The sequence below is a fragment of the Aquarana catesbeiana genome, linkage group LG01 (genome assembly GCF_042186555.1).
Source record: "Aquarana catesbeiana isolate 2022-GZ linkage group LG01, ASM4218655v1, whole genome shotgun sequence".
Classification (NCBI taxonomy): Eukaryota; Metazoa; Chordata; class Amphibia; order Anura; family Ranidae; genus Aquarana; species Aquarana catesbeiana.
Genome location: NC_133324.1, coordinates 683,783,974 through 683,811,625, shown reverse-complemented (window position 1 = coordinate 683,811,625; position 27,652 = coordinate 683,783,974). Strand labels below are relative to the sequence as shown.

At 40.5% G+C, this 27,652-nt stretch overlaps 1 protein-coding gene across 4 annotated transcripts in view; it reads left to right on the top strand.

Annotated features, from left to right (window-relative positions):
• Positions 1-27,652, top strand: part of PDE5A (phosphodiesterase 5A) — a 267,395-nt gene that overhangs the window by 215,710 nt on the left and 24,033 nt on the right. For 3 of the 4 annotated variants that reach the window (XM_073603298.1, XM_073603307.1, XM_073603325.1), the window contains exons 11-14: positions 3,317-3,376; positions 10,008-10,154; positions 13,558-13,683; positions 17,701-17,795. In XM_073603298.1, the coding sequence (XP_073459399.1) occupies positions 3,317-3,376; positions 10,008-10,154; positions 13,558-13,683; positions 17,701-17,795 (428 nt within the window). The remainder of the gene's footprint in view (positions 1-3,316; positions 3,377-10,007; positions 10,155-13,557; positions 13,684-17,700; positions 17,796-27,652) is intronic. The other variant, XM_073603315.1, reaches the window with a different exon arrangement.

Below are 27,652 nucleotides of genomic sequence, written 5' to 3'. Positions count from 1 at the left end.
ACAAGCAGCAGCTTCAGCTGCCCACAGTTAAAATGTTTGCAGCCAGACTCAGTGGAGGGAGATTTCTGCACCATATTTGGCAAGTACAGAATCACAGTATATATAAAATAATGTAAAGTGGTTGGAGGGAAGCTTCAGAATGGCAACGCTGTTTTTATTACAAATTATGTGAGCAGACTGCAGTTCCTCTTTAAATCTCATCAAGGTCATAAATGCATGTATTCTCAGGACCACAGGGAAACTCCACCACTCTTAACGTTTTAGAAGTACCTGAATTTGATGCATGAGTCGCTGTCAGAACCGAAAGTGTTGCAAATGCTTCAAGAATTTGGCACAATACAGTAACAAAAAAGAATAATGTCAGAAAATTGGCGCAGGAGCTTTATTGAATTCTACCCAGAACAGGAGTAAGGCATGAGGCTGGAGGAAAAAACTTGCCAGAAGAAATAACCTGTGAAAGAGGGTAGAGCCTACAAGAGGGTGGCACTTAAAATCTGCAAGGTGCTTTTGGTGCAACCAGGAAAGGCAGCACAGTGGTATGGCATAGGTGGATTGCTCTAGGGGGATCCATGATTTTATCTATTTATTTTTTTTAATCAGATTTTATTTTCAATTTTCCATTTTTTAATAAACAAATAGACACATAAGAAAAGAACAAACAAAACATTACCCTAAAAAACAATAGCAAGGCAAAAACAGACACTAAATGCACACAAAAAAAAAATCCACAATTTGTGTTGGTAGTCTCTGCACCAGGTGATGACTCATGCTAAATGAGTCTCTTGGTAGTATTTCATTGGATCTGGGAATGCAATGCCTCCAGATTGCTTTGGCATGGAGAGGTAGACATGTGAGATGCGGGGGCATGAAAGTGCCCAGATAAATCTGATTAATTCATCCTGGAGAGCTTTTAGGTACCTTGGAGATATGAGGATCGGGAGCGTCTAGAACAAGTATATGTAGTACCATGGAAATGACCATCATCTTCAAGATGGCACTCATGCTGAACCAGGTATGGGTCAGGAGTTGCCATTTCTGGAGGTCAATCTTGATGGAGCGCTACGCTAAAAGGACACTGCTGCAACACCTAAGTACTGATCCAAGGCAGGACAAATGAGACAAAAGTGGGAGAAGATGGTAGTTGCGCTGTGATGGGGGGGGTGGGGGAGCTACAAAGATGACTGAAGTGGTAAAGTGAACTAAAAAAGCAGAAACGGGCCAATGCCTGAATGGATCCTACATGCTAAAAGACTATGGTGGGGATGCAGTGCAGTGCAACGTAGCTAATCAACATGACTTTAATGTTGCGGGCAGACAAAGCCTAATATAAAGGTAATTGTGAAACAGTGACTGCTTGAATATAGCAAAGCAAAATTGCATATACTAACACAAATAGGATGAATAATGACACAATGCAAAAAAATATATATATAATGCAAGAAAAATATATGTGGGCTAGTGCCCCATTAGCAAAAATGTGCCAAATCCTGGTGAACTACAAGTGACAAATCCCTAGGGCAAACATGAATATTAGTTCTATCATCCATTCCAAAAAACAAAAACTCGTGATGAGAAACACAAAACAATTCCAATCGTGAAGGGAAGGGGGATCTTCAGTGAGGACACCTCTGTGTTTGCAAGCCGCTTACCTTACAGCTGTAAGGTGTACAGCCTGTGTTGCAAATGACCCGCAGGTGTAGACGTTCCGTGTATAAGTTAGTAACAATGATGAACATGCCAAGCGAAATATAAAAAATGAAAAGTATACAGCATGTAAAATAACTCTGCGACGACCACAGTGGAGGGGGGGCAAGACACACATGGGGGGAGGTTGCACTCACTTTCATGAAGTGAGTGTGGGCATCAATCCACGAGCGCCAAGCTCGTATGCCTCCAGGAGTGTCACCAATCTGGAATCTGTCCCCGTGCCTGGAAACTGGAATATATCCCCATGCCTCTCTCCTCAGTGTTCGTCAGGTAGAGTAGTGATGTACAGTGTGAGGGGGAAAGAGACGCACATAGCGTGATCCCATATAAAAGGTGTATTTATTTAATAAAACAAGTCCAATCAACTTACATTTAAAACAATGCTGCAGTGTGTAGTAACTACGAGCGCCGAGCTCGTCTCCTGTTGTTTGTCTGTGGCAGCGTCCCGTGCTCCAATCCTAATGCATATCGTCACGTCACGTGACTTCTTCAGAGGATGTCACGTGACGTGACGATATGCATTAGGATTGGAGCATGGGACGCTGCCACAGACAAACAACAGGAGACGACCTCGGCGTTCGTAGTTACTACACACTGCAGCATTGTTTTAAATGTAAGTTGATTGGACTTGTTTTATTAAATAAATACACCTTTTATATGGGATCACGCTATGTGCGTCTCTTTCCCCCTCACACTGTACATCACTACTCTACCTGACGAACACTGAGGAGAGAGGCACGGGGATATATTCCAGTTTCCAGGCACGGGGACAGATTCCAGATTGGTGATACTCCTGGAGGCATAGGAGCTCGGCGCTCGTGGATTGATGCCCAAACTCACTTCATGAAAGTGAGTGCAACCTCCCCCCATGTGTGTCTTGCCCCCCCTCCACTGTGGTCGTCGCAGAGTTATTTTACATGCTGTATACTTTTCATTTTTTATATTTCGCTTGGCATGTTCATCATTGTCACTACCTTATACACGGAACATCTACACCTGCGGCTCATTTGCAACACAGGCTGTACACCTTACAGCTGTAAGGTAAGCGGCTTGCAAACACAGAGGTGTCCTCACTGAAGATCCCCCTTCCCTTCACGATTGGAATTGTTTTGTGTTTCTCATCACGAGTTTTTGTTTTTTGGACTGGATGATAGAACTAATATACAGATTTTTTTCATTCAGTCTGCGGGCTAAACCAAAAAATCTAACAGATTCCAGATCCACACTATACAGCAGATCCACACTATACAGCAAGGATGGACTACTCCCCCACTGCAGCTATTGTATATTGACAGCTGGCTCTGCCTCTGATTGGATGCAGCCACTGTTCAGCCATCAATTTTTCAGTCTGGTGGAAGGGGCTATCAGGGCCATCCACTAAGCAAATTTGGGACAGTGTATGGCCAGCCCAAGGAGTGCCTTTTTAACTCCAATACAGTAGTATCCAAAGTTCAATAGGGAACACAGAGCTGAATTACTAAATAAGTAAAGACTGTTCACTTAGTAAATTAAATGTTCCTTTTCTCCTATTCTCCTTAGTAAATTAGCCCAATGGCTAACTTATTTTCTGCTGTGCTGGTTTAAAAACACAAACTTTTTTGTATGGCAGATTCTTTCATATCATGCATCCGCTGCTGAAGAGGAAACCATGGAGCTGCAGGTAACAGCGGTAAAAAACATTTTATTTCTCTTTCAAAATAGTGTATTGTTATACATTGCAAAATGTTTTAATATTATGTTACTGATGATATTAATACTGCATTGTTTTAAGAGTTATTAATATGTGAAATGTTGGTTATTTAGATTATCTGTGCAGTGCTGATATATGACAGTACTTACAGAAATCTATTCACATTAGTCCATTCCCAAAAATGATCTCACAATCTATGCCCCCTACAGCACTCCAAGTACAATTTGGATGGAATGCCATTGGACCATCCCTCAAAATTTTAACTCGCCTGCTTGCATTTGGTGAGTGGAAATATGTTGAGGGTGCGTATGGACAGGGCAGGCAGTAAAGTCTGAATCCCCAGCCACTTGCTGGAGATTCCATACTGGCTGCTAACTGTCCCACCTTTTCCAGAGGCATCCCGCCTCAGCTGTGCTGTCCCGGGAATGTATAGCCAGTGCCCCCCCACCACACAAAGGTTCAAAGCAGGGGCATTTTAATGTGAACAGTACAGCTGTCTGGGACTGCCCCTCTCCACCTCCCTCCTGCCACATATCTCCACCCTGCACAGGCTTGCAGTGCGGGCATTTCAATATGAACAGTACAGCCGCCTGGGACCACCCCTCTCCACCTCCCTCCTGCTGCACATCTAAGGAGTGGGGCGGTGCATGTCAGCTGGCAGTCCTCGGCAAGGCAATCCTAAGTGGCCAGGCTTAAACCCTCTCGTCCGCCCTCAATGTGCACTGATGCCTGAATGGTAACAATAATGACAGTGTGCTGTGATTGGAAGCAGTACATGTGCTTGAGGGGGTTGGAGGCAATGGTTTGATGGGGGATTGAACAAGAGGTGTGCTGGAGGAGGGGGGGATTGAAAGCATAGATGTGGTATAATGGATTGGGGGGGTGAGGAATTGGAGGCATAGGTCTGAATCATACCTATGCCTCCAATTCTACCCCCCTCCCCCCAATCTATCATACCTATGCCTCCAATTCCACCCCTCCCCCCCAATCTATCATACTGTATGATAGATTGGGGGGGAGGGGTGGAATTGGAGGCATAGGTATGATAGATTGGTGGGAGAAGGGGTAGAATTGGAGGCATAGGTATCAAGGATTGGGCAGGAGGGGGGGTGGCATTGGAGGCATAGGTATGATAGATTGGGGGAAAGAGGGGTGGAATTGGAGGCATAGGTATGATGTATTGGGGGGAGGGGTGAAATTGGAGGCATAGGTATAATGTATTGGGGGAGTATTGATAGCATAGATGTGCTAGATTGGGGGGGGATTGGAGGTAAAGGTGTCCCCGGAGAGGGGAGGATGGAAGACGAGGTATGCCGGGGTCATTAAAAGCACAGCTTTGCTGTGGGGGTTGCACTGGAGGCAGAGATATGCTGGAAAGAGGAATTAGAAGTAGTGGTGTGCTAGGGGGAGGGGGGATTGGGGATTGAGGACATAGGTGTGCTGGAGAAGAGAGGAGTCAGTGGAGGACTGGAAGAGGCGTTGGAGGTAGAGGTGTACTGGGGGAGGCATTGGAGGTAAAGGTGTACTGGGGGAGGCATTGGAGGTAGAGGTGTACTGGGGAGGGGAAACAAAACCAGAGAATTAATATTGTTAAAGTTGTTGTTAATATTTATTTTTGTAACTTAATTCTGAATAAAACATTTAATGGTGTAATTTCATGAGATAATTTACGAGGGCGTGTTTAGGGGCAGGGCAGGGCAGGGCAGGGGTTGGGTGGGGCAACTGGTGGCGAGTAACTCTTAAAGCCTGGCTAGTAGCTCAGGACTTGATCACTGCATTAGACTATATGTTTTTGAATTGTGAAAAGGAACTAGGGTAGCCAAGGGAGAACATACAGACACCAGGCATTAGATAGTGTACAGTAAAACTACCTCCTGCCTCTTATATCTAATGCAGGCTTGTAGTGGCAAATATGCAAGTAGAGACAACCCAGGGAGAACACATATGTTTTATTGTTTTAGACGTTACATTACCAGTTTTCCAGAAATGTCCCTTGCAGCTATGCCATTCTAATGTTTAGGATCTGGCATTTGTGTCAGAGAAGCACAGTGGTTTTCAGCACTGTAACTTGTCTTAATCCATTGAGATATTTCATAAAGTAACTGCTTTGCAGCCTTTACTCTTGCAGTTAGTGTTGAAAAAAATCATATTCAGGCTTGTTTAAAAGAGACACAAAAAAAGTAAACCAACCCACAGTAATCAATCAGCAACAATCTGTTAAAGTTCTGCTCCAATCAGCAATCATATTTTAATGTTCTTCTCCAAATTGATGACTGGTCACTGGGGCTGCATCACTTCGCACATTATCATTTATCATTGCATTGGTTTATTAAAGAAGCCTTCATTTGACTTAAGTTCTTAAGTTGTCTGTGTACAAGAGAAAATGCAGCAAAGGAGGCAGATGAAAATGTGAAAATAACCCTACAACTCCACCTAGCGGCTGGACAGAAAACTACATATTAATATGCAATCTTTTCTATTTACCTGACTAAAATATACTGTATATAAAATATATTTTTTTAGCCTTGACCATGTTAAGCAAATTATGTACAAAGGACACTATACACACCATTTAAAGTGAAGCTGTGGAAATAGAAATATAGGATCTGCTGACTTGTATTTAAAGATGCAGGAGTGGGTCAGTCATTCTGATTCTGGTTTCACTACCTATTAAGTCTCTCCCCTTAAACAAGCATGTGGTCAAAGTGCAAAAATTCTCCTGTCATGCATAATTACTTTAGGTCAGAAACATTCTGGTATCTGAAATCAGAATCAGAATGACAGCCCTGAAGCCTGCATCTTTAAAAAAAAAATCAACAGTTCTGTCTAACTGTGCACCCAGGTACACAGTCCAGGATACAAAAATGCCAAATATCTTAATTTCCACAAAAGCACGTCAATTGAAACATATACATTCATCAACTGTTTCTGAGTGTAGCATTTATAAGGCATATAAGGCAAAACAGCTTTTAGCTATAGCAGAAAGACAGCTGGTAATGTCCTGGGGCAAATACGAGCACTTAATTAGCAATGGCACTCCATGAACCACATGGAGGACACCATATGGGATTTTACATGCAGTTAGATGCTTTTGGAATTTAACTCTATAGCAGCCACAGCACTTATTCAGTAATTATTAGCCTAATGCCTCTATAAAAGCAGTGAATAACCCTAACTCTTTATAGCACTGTTATATTGTACACATGACATACCTAGGGTCCATTACCACTCTTTCTGTATGATACGGCTGACTCTTCAGAGTTTCTTTTCTGGCAGAATCTCCTGTGACCTCTATACATAGCAGTATGGAATGTGACCCCATTCTACATACTAGGCTGTAACTGTGCTTATATAAACGTGATGAAAGTAATACAAATTTATTGAGCAAAAAAGGAGTGCCAGACTCGTGAGTAGTGTTTTACATGAACAGGCAGGGTTTTCCTAGCTAGAAAAGACACGTGGAGGTTCATTTACAGACATCCCAAGTCTCCTGTGAGGTGCGGGAGTCTCCCGCATTACTGCTGTGGTTCCTGGACACCCGCAAGCGCCTCCCAATATCCCGGCTGAAGGGCCGATCCTTGATGGTTCCCTGGTTCACAGTGGGGAATGATCGGTGAAGCAGGAAGAACAGCTGTAATCTCCCTGTATAGCGCAGTTGGCTAAAAAGCTATAGAGGGAGATCAGTATTTACAGCTGTCTTTCCCGCCGCACCGATCATTCCCGATTGTGCCTTGTGTCCTCCTCCTCTGGCCGCTCCTCTGGTCCCCTGTCCTTTTCCAGCCCCCCTCTGTGTCCTTCTCTGGTCGCTCTCCATATACTTCTCCGCCCCTCTTCATGTCCTCCTCCGTCCCCCCTGTGTTCTCCTCCGGCCCCCTGTCCTCCTCCTCCACCACCCCTAGTCCCCCGCAGCTGGCTTCCCTTCTCTCCCACCAGCTGCTGTGGGAATCTGTCAGGATGGAGAGCGGATGAAGGGACCGGTAAATCTACCATTTACCAGCCCCTTCCTTTTCTGAATTCAGCATACTGAGCTACCGTAGTAAGAAGAGCCGGCAAAACTGTAATCCTTGAAGTGTCATTTATTGGTACATTAGAGTGACAATAAAACAATAAAGCTGATGCATTTTGGCAATAGCCTTAGTCGTAGCTACCGCTCACTCCTGTGAAAACTGAGCAGAGCAACCTGTAGTCACTCTGCTTCCGTTTATGAATGAACAGGAGCTTCTGTCTCCTGTCCATTCATCTTCAATGCTGAGAAAAGGACTGGGGAATCTGTCCCCAGTCCCTTTCTCTGTCTCAAAGGGGAGATGTCAGGGGTCTATTTAGACCCCTGATATCTCACCAAAGCCCACCAACAAGACTGATAAAAAAAATAAAAAGGCAAAAAATATTAAGTTAAATTGTAAAAAATGTTTAAAAATTTTAAATGTAGTAAAATATATCAAATAAAAAAACTACAGATACCACCCCCCCCCCCGCCCCCCACTGCCATACCAACACTGTCCACTGCCCCAACCCCCTCCCCCCAAAAAGCATTGTATCATGTACCAGGTGCTGGAAGCCAATGGAGAGAGGGCTTCCTTTGCAGCTAAGTTCTGGACTCCCCTGAAGGTGAGACAAGAGGCGTCGGGCACAAAGTAGCACAGGTCGCCTGTGATGTTGCTTTCAGAAAGCTCAGGAATGCTGCTGTTGTGATGAACAGAGTCTGCAGGCAGGTGGCACCTGTGAGGTGAGACAGGTCTGTAAAGAGATAATAGCGTAATCAACACAAGCCGAGATTAAAACCAGTTTTAAAGCAGAGCAGACGAAGTCAGGTGGAAGCCGGGTCAAACACAAGAAGCAGGCAGAGGGTATCCATGAGACGAGCCAGGGTCAGGGACCGGAGATAGGCAGACAGGTCGAGAACAAGCCAGGTCAGAAACTAGGGAACACAGGAGCCAGGAATCACAGGAAACAAGCTGAGATCAGTCAGCAACTTTAAGCACTGAATCACTTCCTTATAAAGGCCCATGTGATGTGATGCTGGGGACGCTGGGTCCTAGAGCCCTTCTCCTGTTGTTGGTGCCCTGACAGATGCTGGGTCCTAAAGACCTTCTTCTGCTGTCAGCGCCCTGACACATTGTGAAAAGAATTAAAAACAAATTAAATTGTAAAAAAATCAATACATACAAATAAAAAAATTACTAGCACCATCCATTGCCTTGCTGACACTGTCCACTACCCTACTGACACCGTCCACTGCCACATACCCCCCACCCCCTTCCCCAGAAGCACTGTGAAAAAATATTTTAAAAATGATTTTAAAAAATTTTTGCCATGGGGGGGAATTTAGTTTGCCACCTCCCTGAAATGAGTTTTTGCTGGTTGGGATGTCTGCATTTACTACAACAGGAGTTTACCCCAAGCATGTATTCACTTCAAATATCCATTCAGGGAATTAAATAAATAGAGAATAGAAATTTACCCTATAGCTGATTGGAAATTCAAAAAAATAGTACAGGCTAGGCTATGATAAGATTTTACTGCAGTAGATAATCCCAATACTGTGTAATCTAGAGGAGAACTTTGTAACATTACTGCTATTGATTATTGTGCTTCATTATTTGTAACATAATCCATTAGTAGCCTCAGAGAAACTAGGTAAAATTTAAATTTCCAAGCGAGGAAAGAGAGGCAGTTTTATTTCTCAAAAGTAGACAAACCCTTGCCCCCTTTCCACCCATCAAGTCAAATCCATGGTGTTTAGGAAATATAAAAATGGCAGATTAAATACTATTAAAGATAGTCTGCTAGACTGTAAGCTCTAACGAGCAGGACCCTCTGATCCCTCCTCTATTGAATTGTATTGTAACTGTACTGTTTGCCCCCATGTTGTAAAGCGCTGCGCAAACTGTTGGCGCTATATAAACCCTGTATTATAATAATAAATAATAATATGCTTTATAATGAATATAGGAAGCATGGACAGAGTCATCATTACACTGAGCACTGCAGATACAGGAGTTCCTGCTGGTACAGGGATGCATTTCCCTTTCCCATCTGGAGGGATTGCTACTGTTTTCAGCAGCAGTTTGCTAAACCCCTGGTTAATCCATATGTTAATTCTGTCTAGGCTTCCTTATTTTGTACATCTATTTAAAAGCAAACAAAACTTATAACAAGGAATGAGCATATTATATGTGCTTTTATGCAAATGCTAGAATTCATTGTAATTTAACAGGACTTAAAAGGAGTTGGTGTGAAGAGCGCTATGTAAAATATTTAGCAAAAAATGTCAAGAGGAGTTCTTGCTTACATTCACCAACTCAAAGAAGAGGTTCATTTAAAATGTTCAGGAATAATCACTTTAACCCAACTGATGATTGAATCAAACACAGGATAAATGTCTGAGTGTACAAATGCTACATGACTTCATCTCAGTTTAATATGTGTAGAGTTTTCCAAAATTCAGCTCAATAAGAGCAGTAATTTTACAGTGTTGTAAATTGTTTACAGTGGATTCAAAAGTCAGTAGCAGACTCTCTGGATTATTTTCCTATTCCCTGCTGTATAGAGATCACCTATGATTTTCGTGATGTGCCTCCAGCTAATTGACATTTCTTGTCTTTCAAAGGGAGCTGTCGTGCCATCTGCACAATCACTTAAATTAACGGACTTCTACTTCAGTGACTTTGAGCTCTCTGACATAGAAACCACATTAGCCACAAGTCGAATGTTCACAGACCTCAACCTTGTGCAGACTTTCCAAATGAAATACGAGGTAGGAACTCTGTGAAAAGCATACTGAACCGGACTAATTTTGGACTAGTTAAATGATTTTTAATTGCAGTGGTCTGTTTATTCTGGACTCTATAGTTTAGCAGTGACTTAACTGAGGAAACACTTCCAGAGCCAACTATGGAACACCCTGTGCGTTCATGTGAAATAATATCTTTGTTTGTGCGATTTTTTATTATGCTATAATTTCATTACAATTTGTGAACTATAAACAGAGTAAAGTGGTTCCCAATAATATTGGATTAATGCCTGGTGACAGTATAGTGTTGATGCTGGTGTTTCTTTTGGACTGCATTTAGTGTCTGTTTCAGCCAGGCACATACAGCCATCCTTATGAGATCAACTGTAGATATATATACAGGCTATGAATACAGAAAGGCAGCCAGCACTCCTTCAGAAATCCTCAACACTATACTCTCCTCGGCAAGGGGATCTATTCATAGGACCAATATGAATGAACATGAAATGTAGAGCTACAGTCTACAGACAGTCTGGTCTACATAAACGTTTATTCAAATTGAAGCATTGATTGTATGTATTGAGCATTTGAACTAATGTACATACACAAGGTACTGTAGAGCATTTCCTTTTGGCAGGGGTAATATAAACCATAACTGTTTTAAAGGATGATTTCAACAAAATGTACCTTTTTGTTGTAAAATAAAGCATAAAAATATTACTTAATGGAGAAGCCAGTTAATAAGGTTGTGAGAGGGAAGTGGAAGGTTCATTGATATCTAGACCTCTGTTCTGCCCTTCCTCGTTTCCAAGCTCCAGCTCCAAGTTCCAGCTCCTTGCACTTCAAAATCCCAAAATCCTGGAATTCCCACTGCCTGGGTTAAGCGGCAGGCCAATAAAGAGCTTTATTAAATATTTGATATCTTGTGTGGTGACTGACACTGAAAGTGTATGGCACAGGACGTCAGGGACAAAACTACATGAAAATTTCCTTGAGGGCAGGGACTGATGTGAATATACATCAAACAAAACCAAAAAAGATTCCCAGCTCAACTCACCAGCCAGCCTGCAACCAACTGAATTCTTCTGTCCAACAATTTGTGTAAAAAACAGGGGTTTAGTTAGCATACATTTGCAAATACATGTTTAACCTGCAGAGCCACTCCACGGCATCCAGGTATTATCTGCAGTCCTAACTCTGTAAATTTATAAGAGCCTCCATAGTAAAAGCACATGCATTCTAATGGATAGATAGAGGGCAGGTGAGCCTGGAGCCTGGACACCTTTACTGCCATTGTGCTATGTGTTTGGTGTCCAGTGCACCCATGTGCCTTTAAGGAGGAGTGGGCTTCCTCCAGTCTCATCTGCCCTCTATCTTTCCATTAGAATGCATGTGCTTCTACTATGGAGGCTCTTATACATTTACAGAGTTAGGACTGCAGAAAATACTGTTTTTTAACGCAAATTGTTAGAATAATTTGAATGGTTGCAGGCTGGCTTGTGAGTTGAGCTGGGAATCTTTTGGGGTTTTGTTTGACATACATTGCCCTTCCATGTGCTCCTTGCTGCAAAGGCCAGTTATAGGTGGTGGCAGTGGCCAGTAGTCTGTACTGATGTGAATGTACAGAATGTAAAAATGCTGCACAAGTTGATGCAGCGATATATTTATATATATATATATATATATATATATATATATATATCTGTAATAATAATAATTTTAGAACACAGATCTTAAGTCAAAGAAAGTTGTTTTATGGTCTTCTCCGTTAACATAGTAACGTTCTGAAGCTATGCTTCTTTTCTGCCCACTTATGCTGCTTTGTCAAACTTGTCCTAGGAGATTTCCCCACCTAAAGGAAATGTAATTTCACATTCATTTGGTAAAGTGATATGGATGGTTATCTGGAACTATTTTTTCAACAGGCTATTGAATGGTACTTAATATGCTAATGATAATTATGTATTTTATTTAAAGCTAAACTCAAGGAAACCTAAAAATCCTTCCTTGCAGTGGGGTTGTACCTGCTCATTTCTGTCTAGCAGACTTGGTAAAGCAGCTTTAATTACCTGATCCTCCACGCCTGCAGGATCCTCCACAGGATCCTCCGCACTGCTAGACCGATGGCCACATCCTCCACTCCCAAATGCTCTGGCAGTACAAAGTCTTCTAACATTATCAAATCAAATGCAGGGACTATAGCCCTGCATTGGACATGAGAACGCCAAGGGGCAGTCAAACTCTGGAACTGAAGGGAGTGCTGTCTGCTGTGGTAGCAGGGGATTGGGTAAATAAAAGAGCTTTTCTGTTTCCTAGACAGAAACAAACACTTAAAACCCTTTCACACTGAGGCAGTTTTCAGGCGTTTTAGCGCTAGAAATAACACCTGTAAATCGCCTGAAAACTGCATCCCATGCCGCTGGAGTGTGAAAGCCCGAGTACCAGGGCGGTGCTTCTTGCAGGACGTTACAAAAAGTCCTGCAAGCGGGATCTTTGTGGCGTTTTCCCAAAACGCCCCTGCCCATTGCAATAAATGAGCAGTGCTTCCGAATCGCCTGAAAAGCGCGTCGGAAATGCCGGCAACACGGGCGTTTTTAACCCCTTCTTTGGAGTTAAAAGCGCCCCGCTAGTGGCCAAAAAGTGGCACTTAAACATTGGTAAAGCTATGCGTTAGCGGTGCTTTACCGCTAACGCACGGGTGGCCCCAGTGTGAAAGGGCTCTTAACCCTTGCAGTGTGGGCGCACCACTGCAAGAAAAGGTTTTTATGTTTCCTGTAGTTGAGCTTTATGTAAACTACATAATTATCATTAGCATATGAAGTACAATTCCATAACCTGTGGAACGGACAGTTCCAGATAACCATCCATACCATTCTAGCAAATGTATGCGAAATTTGGGCTTTACAGTGCAACTCCAGCCAAAACCTTTTTTACATTTGTATACCATAGGAAAAAGCCTATGGTGACAGTGGTTATCAGTGCAAATATGATGAATCCAGCCAGTGGGAACACAGGCAGCCTTAAAAACCTGACAGAGGTTCTAAACCTTTGGTTGAAGTTTTTCTTTAAATCATCCCATTACCCTGAATGAGGGTGCATTATTTTTTAGGTAATGTGCTCAGCTTAGTACAAATTGCACCCACACCAGTTTGGTTTGCCTCCATCTTGTTTAGTAATAATGCATCACATTACATACTTAGTCTGAGTTATGTACTAAAAGCAGACAAAAGAACTTTAGATTGATGTCTATGGCAGCCAGTCAGATGTCAGTTTTCATGTTCTAAATTTATTATGTAATTATAAAAGAGGGAATCTGATTACTTGCAATAAGAAATGCTCCTTCCTTAGTATTCCTATTTTTATAATTTTATTAGTGTGCAGTGTTTTAAAATTCATTGACTGTTGTGCACTACCAATATCATTACAGACTCTCTGCAAATGGATTTTAAGTGTAAAGAAAAACTATAGGAAGAATGTAGCCTATCACAACTGGAGACATGCCTTCAATACAGCACAATGTATGTTCGCTGCACTGAAGACTGGCAGGATTCAGGTACTGAACTGAAATTGCATCAAGTGGTATTGAAGATGCTGTTAATGACTAAAAACAGCTGTCACCTTTTACACCAACATATTGCTTTAGAGCAGGGACAGGTAATAATACAGAACATGGCTGATCACACAGGTGTTTATTAGAAAGTACAGTTCTGCTGTGGTGGTCAACTTTCCTAATATAGTTTACGTGAGGTGTGACCCCGGAAATCACCTAAGAGCCGCACATAATATTCACTGAATGTAGTACTGCAGAAATCTGTCAGAGACTGCAGACATGCAGAAAGGAGAGACTACAGGAACTACGAGAGGTGGGGATGTGTTGGAGACTAGGGGCATTCTTCCAGAGACACACTAGGATTGATTTACTAAAACTGGACACTAAGCTTTGACAAAAAAAAAAAAAGAACTGGAAGCTGGTTGGTTTCTAGAGCTGCACTAGATTTTACACTCTGCAGTTTTAGTAAATCAACCCCTTTGGGTATTCCTGCCCAGATATACATTCAGCATCCCCTGGTACACTTTGCATGATATGAAATAAATCATCCAGCAGAGAGAGTAGGACCCCACTTATAATGACCCACAGCAGGAGTGCAAACCCAGGAACCTAACTTCAGTAGTGAATTATCAGGTGGTTTAATACTTCTGCATCCTATAAAAGCTATATCAGTTTTAAAGAGACTCACCTTTTAAAGCTAAACTCCAAGCAAAGAAAAATGGTTCACAAAGGCAGGTGTATAGTAAAAAAATCATTATGTCCATTTTTAATATAAACTAGTGTAAGTACCTGAATCTGACCTGGTATCAGCCTCCTCCAATCCCCTGTATGGCAGAACTCTGACTGGGAGAGGGAGAAGCAGCACAAGGAGATAGCCAGGCATGTGCTAAAAAGAAGTATGCTAACAGGAGGAGAGAATTGAGTGACAGAAAGATGAGCTAATCAGTCTGCTGCGTCTCCCTCGCTGTCCAGTCACAGGTCAGGGGTAGACACAGCCTTGTTATATTAGTTAGATAAAAACTAAAACAACCAGTTGGGACTTTATATGAGAGCGCAGGGCATATACTGCCAAGCGCCTCCATCCCTATTATTTGATAAAAAAGAAGAAAGGTGGGACTTTGTATGAAGCATGCATCCCTGGAGATAACATGATATAGATAAATATGGAGGGTACTTGTACAATAGAACTATGAATATTACATGACAGCATTGTACAACAACAATTGGCAGTCACTGGTTTATTGATATATATAAAATATGACAATAATAATAATAACATGATAAAATAATGGCATAGTAAGTTCATAATGTAAAACATTATAAAGAATCAAGTTCATTGGGATATATAAAATATGACAATGATAATGATAACATAATATACTAGTAACATATTGAGTTCATAATGTACACATTGTAAAGAACCAAGTTCATTAAAGCGTGTCCCCATGGTAAATAGCTGTGTCTCTAATTCATTGGTACAATCCAATTGGTAGATATGGTAATTTATAGTATTACAAAATAAAGGCGAGGGAGCATCTATTGGCTCAACGCGTTTCGTGGCAACTACCACTTTTCAGGAGCAAGTATGGGGTAGGTGTCTATAAGTATTGAAACACATAATTAATTTGTAATAAATAAAATAATACGGGGCGGCACAGTGGTGTAGTGGGTAGCACTCTCGCGTAGCAGTAAGAACGGTCGCTGGTTCGTATCCCAACCACGACACTACCTGCCTGGAGTTTGCATGTTCTCCCTGTGCCTGCGTGGGTTTCCTCCGGGTACTCCGGTTTCATCCCACACTCCAAAGACATGCTGGTAGGTTAATTGGATCCTGTCTAAATTGCCCCTAGTATGTATGAATGTGTGTTAGGGACCTTAAATTGTAAGCTCCTTGAGGGTAGGGACTGATGTGAATGTACAATGTATATGTAAAGCGCTGCGTAAATTGACGGCGCTATATAAGTACCTGAAATAAATAAATAAAATAAATAAGTCTTTGTATAGGGAGAGGAGGGGGAAAACCCTAGTTACCAGGGCTACTTACAGATATGCCAATGAGACTGGGTACAGGAGGCCGACCAGAAATAACATCAGTCCCGGGAGCTGAGGTGGATGAACCTGACCGTGGATGGATAACCAGGGAGAGACAATAGTTCCCAGGGATTGGCCCCCAATGGGTAGAAAAAGAGGATATGATCCACAAAAATGTAACCATCTATAAAGAAGGAGGTATATGGTAAAATATAAGATATGACAGTGGATGTATTACAATGGGTGACTAGTAATTAAAAAATAGTAAAAAATTAAAAATACTGTATATAAAAATAAGAATTATTGGTGCAAGGACCATCAATGATGAGGAAATAACACAGAGGGTAACCTAGAGTGCAGGATATTAGGTGTAACATAATGGCCCTCAATGTGATAGCAAAGTAAATTAAAAAGTTAGAAGTATCAACTAACCCCCAAAGCTGAGGTAATGAAACCAAAGATAAGGAGGGATTGGGACAAAAAGTGATTGTGAAAAAAGTGAAAAGGGAGGGGTAAGGGAAGCCAATTGGATTACCTGGAATACAGTGAGGATAATGGGGTCCAATAGTGCACCATTGCCATGGGAGAATCATGCCCTGTGTTGGAGGGTATGAATCGACTGGAAGGAGTATAAATACTCCAATTAGGTCATGGGTGTCCACCAACGAAACGCTAATGGCCAGTAAGAGGAGATGGTGCCGAAACGCAGAGCGGTAGGAGCCAACCCCCGTCTGGCGCCAAATTCCCTCGTGGAGGACGTCAGATGGAATCAACAGCATCGGCCTCCGGCCCTCCAGGCCTGTACCCAGTCTCATTGGCATATCTGTAAGTAGCCCTGGTAACTAGGGTTTTCTCCCCCCCCTCCTCTCCCTATACAAAGACTTATCATTTTATTTTTTACAAATTAATTATGTGTTTCAATACTTATAAACATCTACCCCATACTTGCTCCTGAAGAGTGGTAGTCACCACAAAACGCATTGAGCCAATAGATGCTCCCTCGCCTTTATTTTGTAATACTATCAATTACCATATCTACCAATTGGATTGTACCAATGAATTAGAGACACAGCTATTTACCATGGGGACACACTTTAATGAAATTGGTTCTGTACAATGTGTACATTATGAACTCAATATGTTACTAGTATATTATGTTATTATCATTGTCATATTTTATATATCCCAGTGAACGTGGTTCTTTATAATGTTTTACATTATGAACTTACTATGCCATTATTTTATCATGTTATTATTATTATTGTCATATTTTATATATATCAATAAACCAGTGACTGCCAATTGTTGTTGTACAATGCTGTCATGTAATGTTCATAGTTCTATTGTACCAAGTACCCTCCATCTTATCTATATCGAGTTATCTCCAGGGATGTCTGCTTCATACAAAGTCCCACCTTTCTTCTTTTTTGTTATATTAGTTATCTGCAGTAGAAAAAGGTTAGGTCTTCAGGCTGGCTGTGCTGTGTACATTTTAGGAATAAATGGACAGGAATACATATCCTTTGACAGATGAAATAACTCTATGTATTTCATTTGTTTATTTAGCTGTTAGCCTGAAATTCAGCTTTTTAGTAGAAAAAAAAATCAGTTTAAAGTCCTTTCTTCGATGAGATGTTGACCTCACCACCGCCTAATGAGAGGAAAGACGAACAAAGCATGTTCTCAAGAAATCCATCTGATGTTTGATGTGTCGCATTCCACCTTAGCTAAAGAACATCATCTAGTGCAGAATCCGCCAGGCCACCGAAACCTGTTAAAAAAATGCCATCTTCACTATTAGAATACTTTCCAAATCTGGGATTTTGAAGTGCTTCAGTTATTTTGCACATGCTAGATTTAGAATGAAAATGTTACATTTCATTGATCTTTCAGGAAGGACTACGAGTTGTATTTTGATTTCCCCTTTTTCTTTTTAACACTGATTTGAAACATTTGTTCATTTTTATTAATACTTATTATTTCCTTTAGAGTAAACTAAATGATCTGGAGATTTTATCTTTGATGATTGCAACTTTGAGCCATGATTTGGATCACAGAGGGGTCAACAACTCCTTTATACAGAGGTAAGAGTATACATTATGAGGAGTACAGATATACCATTATAAAGCTCATTCACACTAGCAGCAAGAACTACCGCTCCTGCATTTGATAGGTGGTGAAAAGGCGATATGTCACCTCCTCTTCACCTGCTTTAACCGTTGTAAATGCAGCAGCAGTTGTGCCCATCGAACGTGACAGGGGTATATTTCCTGCCGCAGCATGCGTACAACCCTGGCCGCTGCATTTTCAGCTAAAGGTTTATCGCCCCCAAACCACACGTGCGAATGAGCCCTAACAGTCATTTGGCCTAAATGATCCGCGTGTCTGTGAATTTGTAAAGGGAATCCCCAGCACACTTTCAAGTTAGTCAGCAAAATAAAAACGTTATTGTCATATATAATAAAGCCTAAATTTCAGCATATTTCCCCGCCAGGTAGTCCCCAGATACTGCGTACAGCCATGCGTACAAGTCAGTGGATGTACACGGCTATACATGTGCACATGCAAGTATCTGCTTCAAACAAACATATGCGTACTGTGTACAATCTGAACACTTAAATTTGCATCCAGAGTTGTACGCCGCTGTACATTTATTTGCTTATGCAACTACCTGCATGTACTTCTGTGGGCTCCTCGATGGGGAAATACCTTGGAATTTACGCTATATAAATGAGCCCTTAGTTATACGTTTCAACTACTCAGGTTAAAAACAGTTGCATACATTTAAAAATACATGTGGAAGCAAGCCTTCAACACTGTCAACTGAAGATTTATAAGGAGGGTACTTTATCATGTGTTTTGGGACAACATTTCTATGCTGGATTGCCACACTTTATAACCAACCAAGAGCAGCTATAAAAATCAGTCATACACTCTCCCCCTATTTCTAAATTCAAAAAGGCTGCCCTAGGCCTATGGCGATTGCAATTCGTTCCTCAAACGAGGTGAAGGCATTAGAGGTGGGTGATATTCATAGATGTTTGACCCTATATGCCGATGACTTACTTATTTTTTTTAAAGATCTGGGTCCCTCGCTATATGCAGTACTTTGGATTCTAGATGATTTTGCCTGCTACTCTGGTCTGAAAGTCAACTGGACTAAGCCCTCCATCTTTAATACTAGGACTATAAGAAGGGCAGACCCTGATTTCCCTTTGCAATGGGTATCCAGGCTGACCTATTTGGGGGTACAAATCACATCAAAAGATCTAGACTAAATGGCCCTAAATATTCTGCCTCTTAATATGTTGAGACAAAAAAATTGAGGCCTGGAAAAACTTGCTGTTGTCTATACTTGAGAAGGTTAATCTTCTAAAAATTAAGAGCTGTCATCTCACCCTCAGATAGGGATCAGGGCCTTGCAGGAAAATATGAGTCAGGAGGGCTTGGCCGCTTCCTGATTTCCATAAATGTTATTTGGCAAATCAAATTGTCTTTGCTTGTAGGTGGTTGATTGGAGATGGCAGTGATGCTGCTACAATATTAGAGGCTGCACTAGTGGAATCTTAACGAAGGTTTAAAATTCCTGATTTACAGGGGCCTCATGCACCATAACGTACCACTGGTGCAATGAAAACTACTATGAGGGCATGGGGGCAGGCCCACAAACTTTTATCTTGGATGGGGACTAGGGTTTCAGCCTATTCGACTTGGTGGCTAAACCCACAATCTCCTTGTTTAAGAACTGTCCCCGATCTAGCGCTGTGAGCCATTTGGGGATTAAAAACAATTGGAGATGTAAGTAAGTTTTTAACTTTTGATCAATTAAAGAGCAAATTTGCACTGTCCTGTTGGTACTTTTTTAGGTACTTACAATTACATCACCCCTTTGTGTCGCACTCAGGCTTGCTCATTTTGGCTACTCATCCCCCACTATTAGAAAGGCTATTGTTTGCTGATGCGTTGGTAAAGCCTTTGTCTGAAGTGTACAAAAGAAATGTTTCCAATCAGACCACTTTCAGTTGATTATTGTAGAGAGAAATGGGTGGTTGATGTACCTGATTTACAGGAAATGATTAGGACGATTTGTGGGACTATCCATTTCAACGTTTAATGTCTGCGAGAGATCGTTTGATCCAGTACAAATTTCTCCATCATACATCTATTAAACGGCTGTCAAATTAGTGGGTATTTCCAAGTCCCCTACAGCAGAATGCTGACGATGTACTTTTTCCCAAGTCGATTTTTTCCCATATCTTTCAGCATTGTCCTTTGATTCAACAATATTAAAAGGTAATGGAGGTCACTGCTCTTCCAATTCTGTTGACCATCCTAGTATGTATGTTGGGGCTGGTACAAGGGCTTGCTGCCACGGTGGCCCGTACTGCTATATTATGCTCGTAAAGCAATCATATTACATTGGAAAAAACCCCTGGCTCCTACATTACAGTTTTGGAAAGGACTAGTGGATACTGCACTGCCGTTCTTTAAAGCTACATATTTGAATAAGGGTTATCCCCAAAAAATTGGAAAGGTCTGAGGTAGTTGAACATCTGTATCTGAGACAAATGGCTAGTCTTGCTCTTTTTTGAGCAGTGATGCAGACCTTGGCAAGGACCGATGTCCCATGTATATTCCTCTGACTTAAAAATACACTGCTCTTATTTGTGATCATTCCATGTTGCTTTCATACGGTTAGGGGATATAATTGTTGGGGGTTAGGAGAGTTCTACCATGGTATATTGATGTAACCATTGTATTTTTCACTAGTACACACTACTTTAATGCTGAGTGGGAATGATATTGCGCAGAGAGGGATGGGTGGGGGAGTGGGTATTGTTTATAGCAGTTTGGTCCTGAGACTGTTTTTTTTTTGTTTCCGATGTATTTATTTTATATTTCAAAAATCAATAAAAAAAATAATTTTCAAAAAACCTCTGATGGTTGCAAGTTTCAAATAGATCAGACCAACTGCCAGTGTTGTGAATTTGTACACATTGTTGGCAGTCAGCTAAAAATATATATCTAGGATTGATGTATTATTTTAGGAGGTCTATTCATTTCACCAAATATGAATAATTCTACAAAAAAAAAAGAAGAAACATCACTTATAAGCTTTGGGAATGACTGTTCTTATATTATTGAATTATTATATTATTGAATTATTCTACTCTATACACTCTACAGGCACCGTTCATCTGTTATTGAACATGTAGAATGGTTCATGGATGAATTCACAAATTAGAGCAAGATTTAAGTGGCAGCAAGAGGTCCACATACTTGTGGTTAGCTGTGACTTGTGTTCTCAGTAATTGGACCAAGAAAATTCCACATAACAATCCCTGCAAGTAAGAGTGTGATTACACAACCAAATATATGACAACCACTGCAAAATAATTACAAACCATAAAACTGCCTCAGAGTCAAATAAAAAGTTACAGGCTTTTGTGGCTTGGATTTCTATTTACTGTATGGTTCCAGACATCTGTCAGTGGAAGAGGAGATCACATGTGTGGTAGTCATTCGGTGTGTAACACAAGCTCCTCCATGGTCATTATGGCTGCATGGAAAAGGGAAAGGAGGAGATGCTGTGCCATTTGTGTAGAGGAATAGAGCTGGGTGGAATTTTTGGCATATTGATGAAAAACCACAATAGTTTCCGGTCTTAATTTAAAACCCAGGAACTTAAGTCACATGTGGATGGAAAATTTTGTTACCATTAGGGCATGAGTACTAGAGACATTTTTATGTCCCTCATAAATAACTTAAGAGGCATGGATATAGAACAAAATGCAGATTCTGTTGTTAAATGAAGCTCTGCTTTTCAGGTTAAAAATGTATATGTTAGTTGACTAAACTTCTTGTGTGTGCAAAACGTTCTGTTTGTCATGTGCATCAACCTATCGCAACTAGTCATCAGTTTTTATGCTTAAGTGTAAGCGGTAACATTTTTTTTTTTAAGAAGAACTTTAGGAATGTCATTATGTTAAACACTTAATTTTGGCCATCTTGGCTTAAATGAATTATGCAGATGTCATCACCCTATGGCCAATAGTGACTCTGTAATTTTCTGTTCTAGCCTATGCTAAGTACATGAAGCGCCCTCCTCTTCCGGTAGGGGCATCAGCAATTTCTCCTCTGTGTACTAAATAAAGAGCGCTGCTTCCCGCGGCACCTCTGCCACTCAGGAAAAGCCTTGAATTTTTTTCAATGAATACAAAGCTTCCTCTGTCTGCCCCTCCACCTTGGCCAATCAGAGGAAGACTTGCTTGTATTCATTGAAAAAAATACAGGGCTTCTCCTGAGTGGCGGAGCAAGTGAGGTAGTAAGAGAAAATCCTGGACAGCCGCACTCAAAAGCAATCTTCTACCTTTATTTAATAATGTTCATAAAAATACATATCACAGCAGCAAGATGCAAGGAACTGACGCGTTTCACACTGTAGTCAGTGCTTAGTCATATGACTAAGCACTGACTACAGTGTGAAACGCGTCAGCTTCCTTGCATCTTGCTGCTGTGACATGTATTTTTATGAACATTATTAAATGAAGGTCGAAGATTGCTTTTGAGTGCGGCTGTCCAGGATTTTGATAAACTGCTACGCAGATATCGTGTGACATAAATTGCAACATAATCCATTTTATTTTTTTGGGATATATATATATATATATATATATATATATATATATATAATGTTTGGGGGTTCCGAGTAATTTTCTAGCAAAAAATGCTGATTTTTACATGTATAAAATAAATGTCAGAATTCACCTGGAATGGAAGTAGTTAAAATAATTAAGGAACAAAAAAAATCTTTTACAAGTTGTTGATAAGAAATGACATGACCCATTCTTGATAAAACCCCAATACCATACAGCAGAAAGCATTATAGTGTACTGCAGTTGAAAATAACAAGAAATGTGCAGTGTTAACGGTGCTGGGCAGTCTGCCAATCCCTATAGTTTTGCCTCCCTAGGCTCTGACCTGTGTGGCTTTTTTCAGCCAGCACTTGGGTAGTTCTAGTTGTGTTTCTGCATCCAAAAGTCATATTGTGTTGAAATGTACTCAGAAATATCACAGTGAAACTCCAGTCTATGATGCTGAAAATGACTGTTGAATCATACATACTATACTGTAAATGAAAAGAAGGAGCAGTACATGGAAATGTTGATTTGTGTCTAAACTGCATTTGTAAAGTGAGGATAAATATAATTGATTGTAAAGTAGAGAACCTCCCCTGCCTTTACATTCAATTTTTCACCCAGACCAAAGTATTATCATTATTATTGCTTTGTATCTAAAAGATGAGCTACCCATTACTTATAAAGATGCATATTGGAAGTGGGGTAGGTTAGTAGATTAACCACTTAAGGACCAGGCCTATTTTTCAAACTTGTTGTTTACAAGTTAAAATAATTTTTTTTGCTAGAAAATTACTTCGAACCCCCAAACATGATTTTTTTTTTCAGGCACCCTAGAGAATAAAATGGCGGTCGTTGCAATAATTTATGTCACACCGTATTTGTGCAGCGGTCTTACAAGCGCAATCTGCTTGGAAAACATACACTTTTTTTAATTAAAAAAATAAGACAACAGTAAAGTTAGCCCAATTTTTTTTATATATTGTGAAAGATAAAAACTTCCAATAGAATAAATAACAAAGTGAGTGCAGCGCTAATATTGATATAAAAATAATTGTGTTATTATTGTGACAATAAAAATATTTGAATACTCAATAAAGAGGTGATAAATACAATAAAACAGTTGAATTGATAATAAGTGAAACCAAAAATAACTTGATTACTAAAAAAGAAAAAAATATTAAAAAATGAAAAAAGAAAACTAAAGCAACGTCCCATAGTGACCAATGAGAAAGTCCGTGTATAATTAGCCTCCAGAGGAAGAGAAATGAATTGCAGGAGAAAAAAGTTGTGACACCATCTTCCCAAAACAAGTCAAACGTGTTCAGGTTAACAGTTTGTGGATAAAACTCTACCGCTTCAAAGCCATGTTGATGGGATATATTGGTATACAAGGAGGCTACATCAGCCGACGCTAAAATGCAACCTTCCTTCTAATGATATTCGTCCAATATATTTAAAACGTGTGTGGTATCCCGCAAATAAGCAGGAGTAGAGGCCACCAATGGTTGAAGAAAACTGTCCACATATTTGCCAATTCTCGCAGTTACGGAGTCTATGCCGCATCTGTGCCACGCCAGAGTCTATAACTGCGAGGATTGGCAAATATGTGGACAGTTTTCTTCAACCATTGGTGGCCACTACTCCTGCTTATTTGAGGGATACCACATGTAGTGATCGGGTATATTAATATATTTTGGGTGATATGATGTAGAGTGGGTAGATAGTTAATTAATATTTCGGTATTATAATGATGATGATGTAAGTACTCTTCCGCAGCAACCCAATTCTTCCAGAGAGATGCACTTTAATGACTTCCAACACAGAACAAAGTCCAAAGTCCACAGATGACAAAAACATCCGACAGAGTAGATATAATTCAGAGACCCATATTCCTAGGCCTGTGTGTTCCCAGCCATACACAGACAAGCCTAACCCATACACAGACAAGCCTCACCTCATACACAGACAAGCCTCACTTACCTATAGACTGAATGCCGTGTTATATTCACCAGGCATTGAATGGCTGAGCAATTTGATTGGCCGTTTCAATTTAGGACTTTGATAAGCTTTAGTCTATCAAACAGACAACAACCCCCAGCCGTGAACAGCCGTGAACCACCCCAATTTGCACTCCCGCATATCAACATCAACAAGTTCCCTTTAGATATATGTAATTAGATTAGATCAAGAGATACCACCTGAATACCCTTTGAGATGTTCAAATAGACTTGCATAAGATTAACACATCAAAGAGTCTTCAGCTGTTAAAATTCAGTTGAACAAATCAACCATTCTGTCATTGTCATTCTGGCCTGGTCAACATTGACTGCATGTGTACATACACACAACAATGTCCCACATAAATCGGTGAACATTACAACATATTACAACACCACACAAGTTTTAAATATATTGGACGGATATCATTGGAAGGAAGGTTGCATTTTAGCGACGGCTGATGTAGCCCCCTTTAATACCAATATATCCCATCAACATGGCTTTGAAGCGATAGAGTTTTATCTACAACAAGATTCATCTCTATCTTCTTTGCAGAGAGATTTTGTTATGGAACTCCTGCGTTTTGCAACAAGCCACAATTACTTCTGGTTTGGTGGAGAATTTTTTCTGCAAACCTGTGGTGTAGCAATGGGGGCTAAGTTTTCTCCAAGTCCAGCAAACTTATTCATGGCCCGGTGGGAACAGGAATGTATAGATAACAACCCCCCGAGAGAGCTGCGGCTATGGAAAAGATATATCGATGACGTGTTTATTGTATGGGAGGGGGATCTGCCCTCCCTTGAAGCGTTCTTTCTGAAATTAAATCAGAATGACAAGGGCATCTCTGCAATATGAGGCAAGCCAGACACGTATCCATTTTCTGGATTTGAATATTATGGTTAAAGATGGTTGTCTCCTTACTAGTACTCACTTTAAAGAGACTGACCGCAATGCTTTTATTCCTTTAACCAGCTGTCATCATAAATCATGGCTAGCTGCTGTCCCCAAAAGACAGTTTCAGCATATCAGGCAGAACTGTACTGAAATTTCTTTTTTTTTTTTTTCAAATATATATTTTATTAGTTTCCAAGAAGAGGGCAGAGCCCACAAAATACCACAACGGTACATGACAGAGGGGGTCGCAGCCTCCCGACATTATATCTTAACAGTACATATTATACATGAAGGCTTGCAGGATAAGTTCTTCTTATAATATTTTACAAAAATGTATGTGTTTCCTTTGTTATTCTGTAGCAGAGCCTCAAATTCTATAAATACATTTAGAGACCAGCGGTCTATATCTTCAGTTGACCATCAAGTCTACCATATGAGAGCTTGAACACATCTGTCAGGAGGCCGCAGCCAGAGAAGGAGAGAGAGAGATAGAAAAGCCAGTAATAAAAAGGAAAGAAAAAAGAGAGGGGGGAGGGTGGGGGGGGGGGGAGTTGGGAAGGGAAAGATTGGAGGGGTGGGGGGGGGCGGAGGCATTTAGTTAAGTAAGTCACCCTGTATTGTCAAAGAGGAGTTTACCTTCTTCTGAATACCTAAATATATTACAAAGAGTCCAAGTTTTCTTGTAAGTTTCTTGCCTATCTTGGGTCGTCACTATAAGATCCTCCATTCTGTTTATGTCTTCTACTTTCCATAACCACAATGATGTGGTTGGCGGAGATTGTTGCTTCCACAGCATGGGAATGCAGGACTTGGCTGCATTTGTTAGGTGGCGCAATAAGGATTTTTTATAAGTTTTAAGCGGTATGGTAGATATGTGAAGTAGAAAAAATGCCGGGTCGTTCGGGATCTCAAAATCAGTGAAATTTTTGGATATGGTACGAACTGCAGTGCAGAAAGTTGTCAGTCTAGAACACGACCAAAACATGTGTAATATCGTTCCTTCCTCCTCATGACATCGCCAGCAATATTTTGACGTGTCTGGGAACATGATATGTAATCGACTAGGTGTTAAGTACCACCTCGTACAGGATCTTGTAATTCATCTCCTGTATTTTAGTGCATATTGAGGAATTAAGGGAGAGACCAATCATGTTTTGTTTCTGGACTGCTGTAAAAGAACGTTGAAGGTCTGTTTCCCACTTTGTGATGCATGGTAAACTGGGTGGTTGGGGAAGTGTATTCAATAAGGTATACATCTTAGATAGAACCTGTGGCAGTGGTTCTGTACTGAAATTTCTGACTTCTACCAGCAAGCAGTAGTTTTGAAACAGATTCTTAAGTAAAGGCTATCAAGAATGTGAAATTGATGAAACTATTGCTAATGTTACAGCTATGGATAGGAGTAATATTCTCAGTGGGAGGAGAGAAAACCATACGACATCTGACAAATTTTGGGTGGTCGATGGTTACTCGTTATTCTAACCAGCATTTCTCCATTAAAAAAATGCTCAAATAGCATTGGGGCGTATTACGAAATGATAGGGTTCTTGGCCCAGTCATTCCAGAACAGCCGGTCTTAATATATAGGGGCGCTCCATCTTTGAGACACAATATCGCCCCTAATGTTATAGACCCCCTAAGACGGTGTCCTTTTTTTTAGTCTATGAAGGGATTTTTCCCATGCCGTAGATGTAGTATTTGCCAGATTAATGCCTTTAGAGGGCGTAAATGTGAGGCCTTCCAATCCATTGTGACTAACAAAGCGTATGATATCGAGTCATTCATAACTTGTTCTACACAATTACTAGTTTATATGATTCAATGCCCATGTTCAAAACAGTACATAGGTCGTACTAAAAGAGAACTATATGTACGATTAGCTGAACATGTGGGTAACATTAAACAAGGTTTTAAAAAACATAATAATAAATATCATGACCGACAATTAAAAGGAACATTGTTTATGGCCCTCGATACCATCCGCCCACATTGGAGGGGAACGAATATGGTCAGAACCATTACAAGACTTTAAACCAGATGGATTTTTAGTATGAAAAGTTTTGTACCTTTTGGGCTCAATGTAGATTGGGATATAAATTGCTTTATCAATAATTCTTGAATCTGTCCCCTTTAATATTGTCCTTAATTATTTTTAAATTTGTTTTTTATTATAATTTTTTATAGATTAAATTATATCTATTTAATCTATTTTAAAAGTATCTTTATGCACAATTTTATTAAATATTGTTATATCAGGAGCTTGCTAATATTGTTTAGCAGTTTAGATCATCGTTGCCATGTTTGTATCAAGCCGACGGCGTCGCTATTAATATCCTAATGCTTCCCCTCTTCCTTCCCTTTGTGTTCGCCATTCATTTTTAGTTATATATGGTTTTCCTTTTGCCACT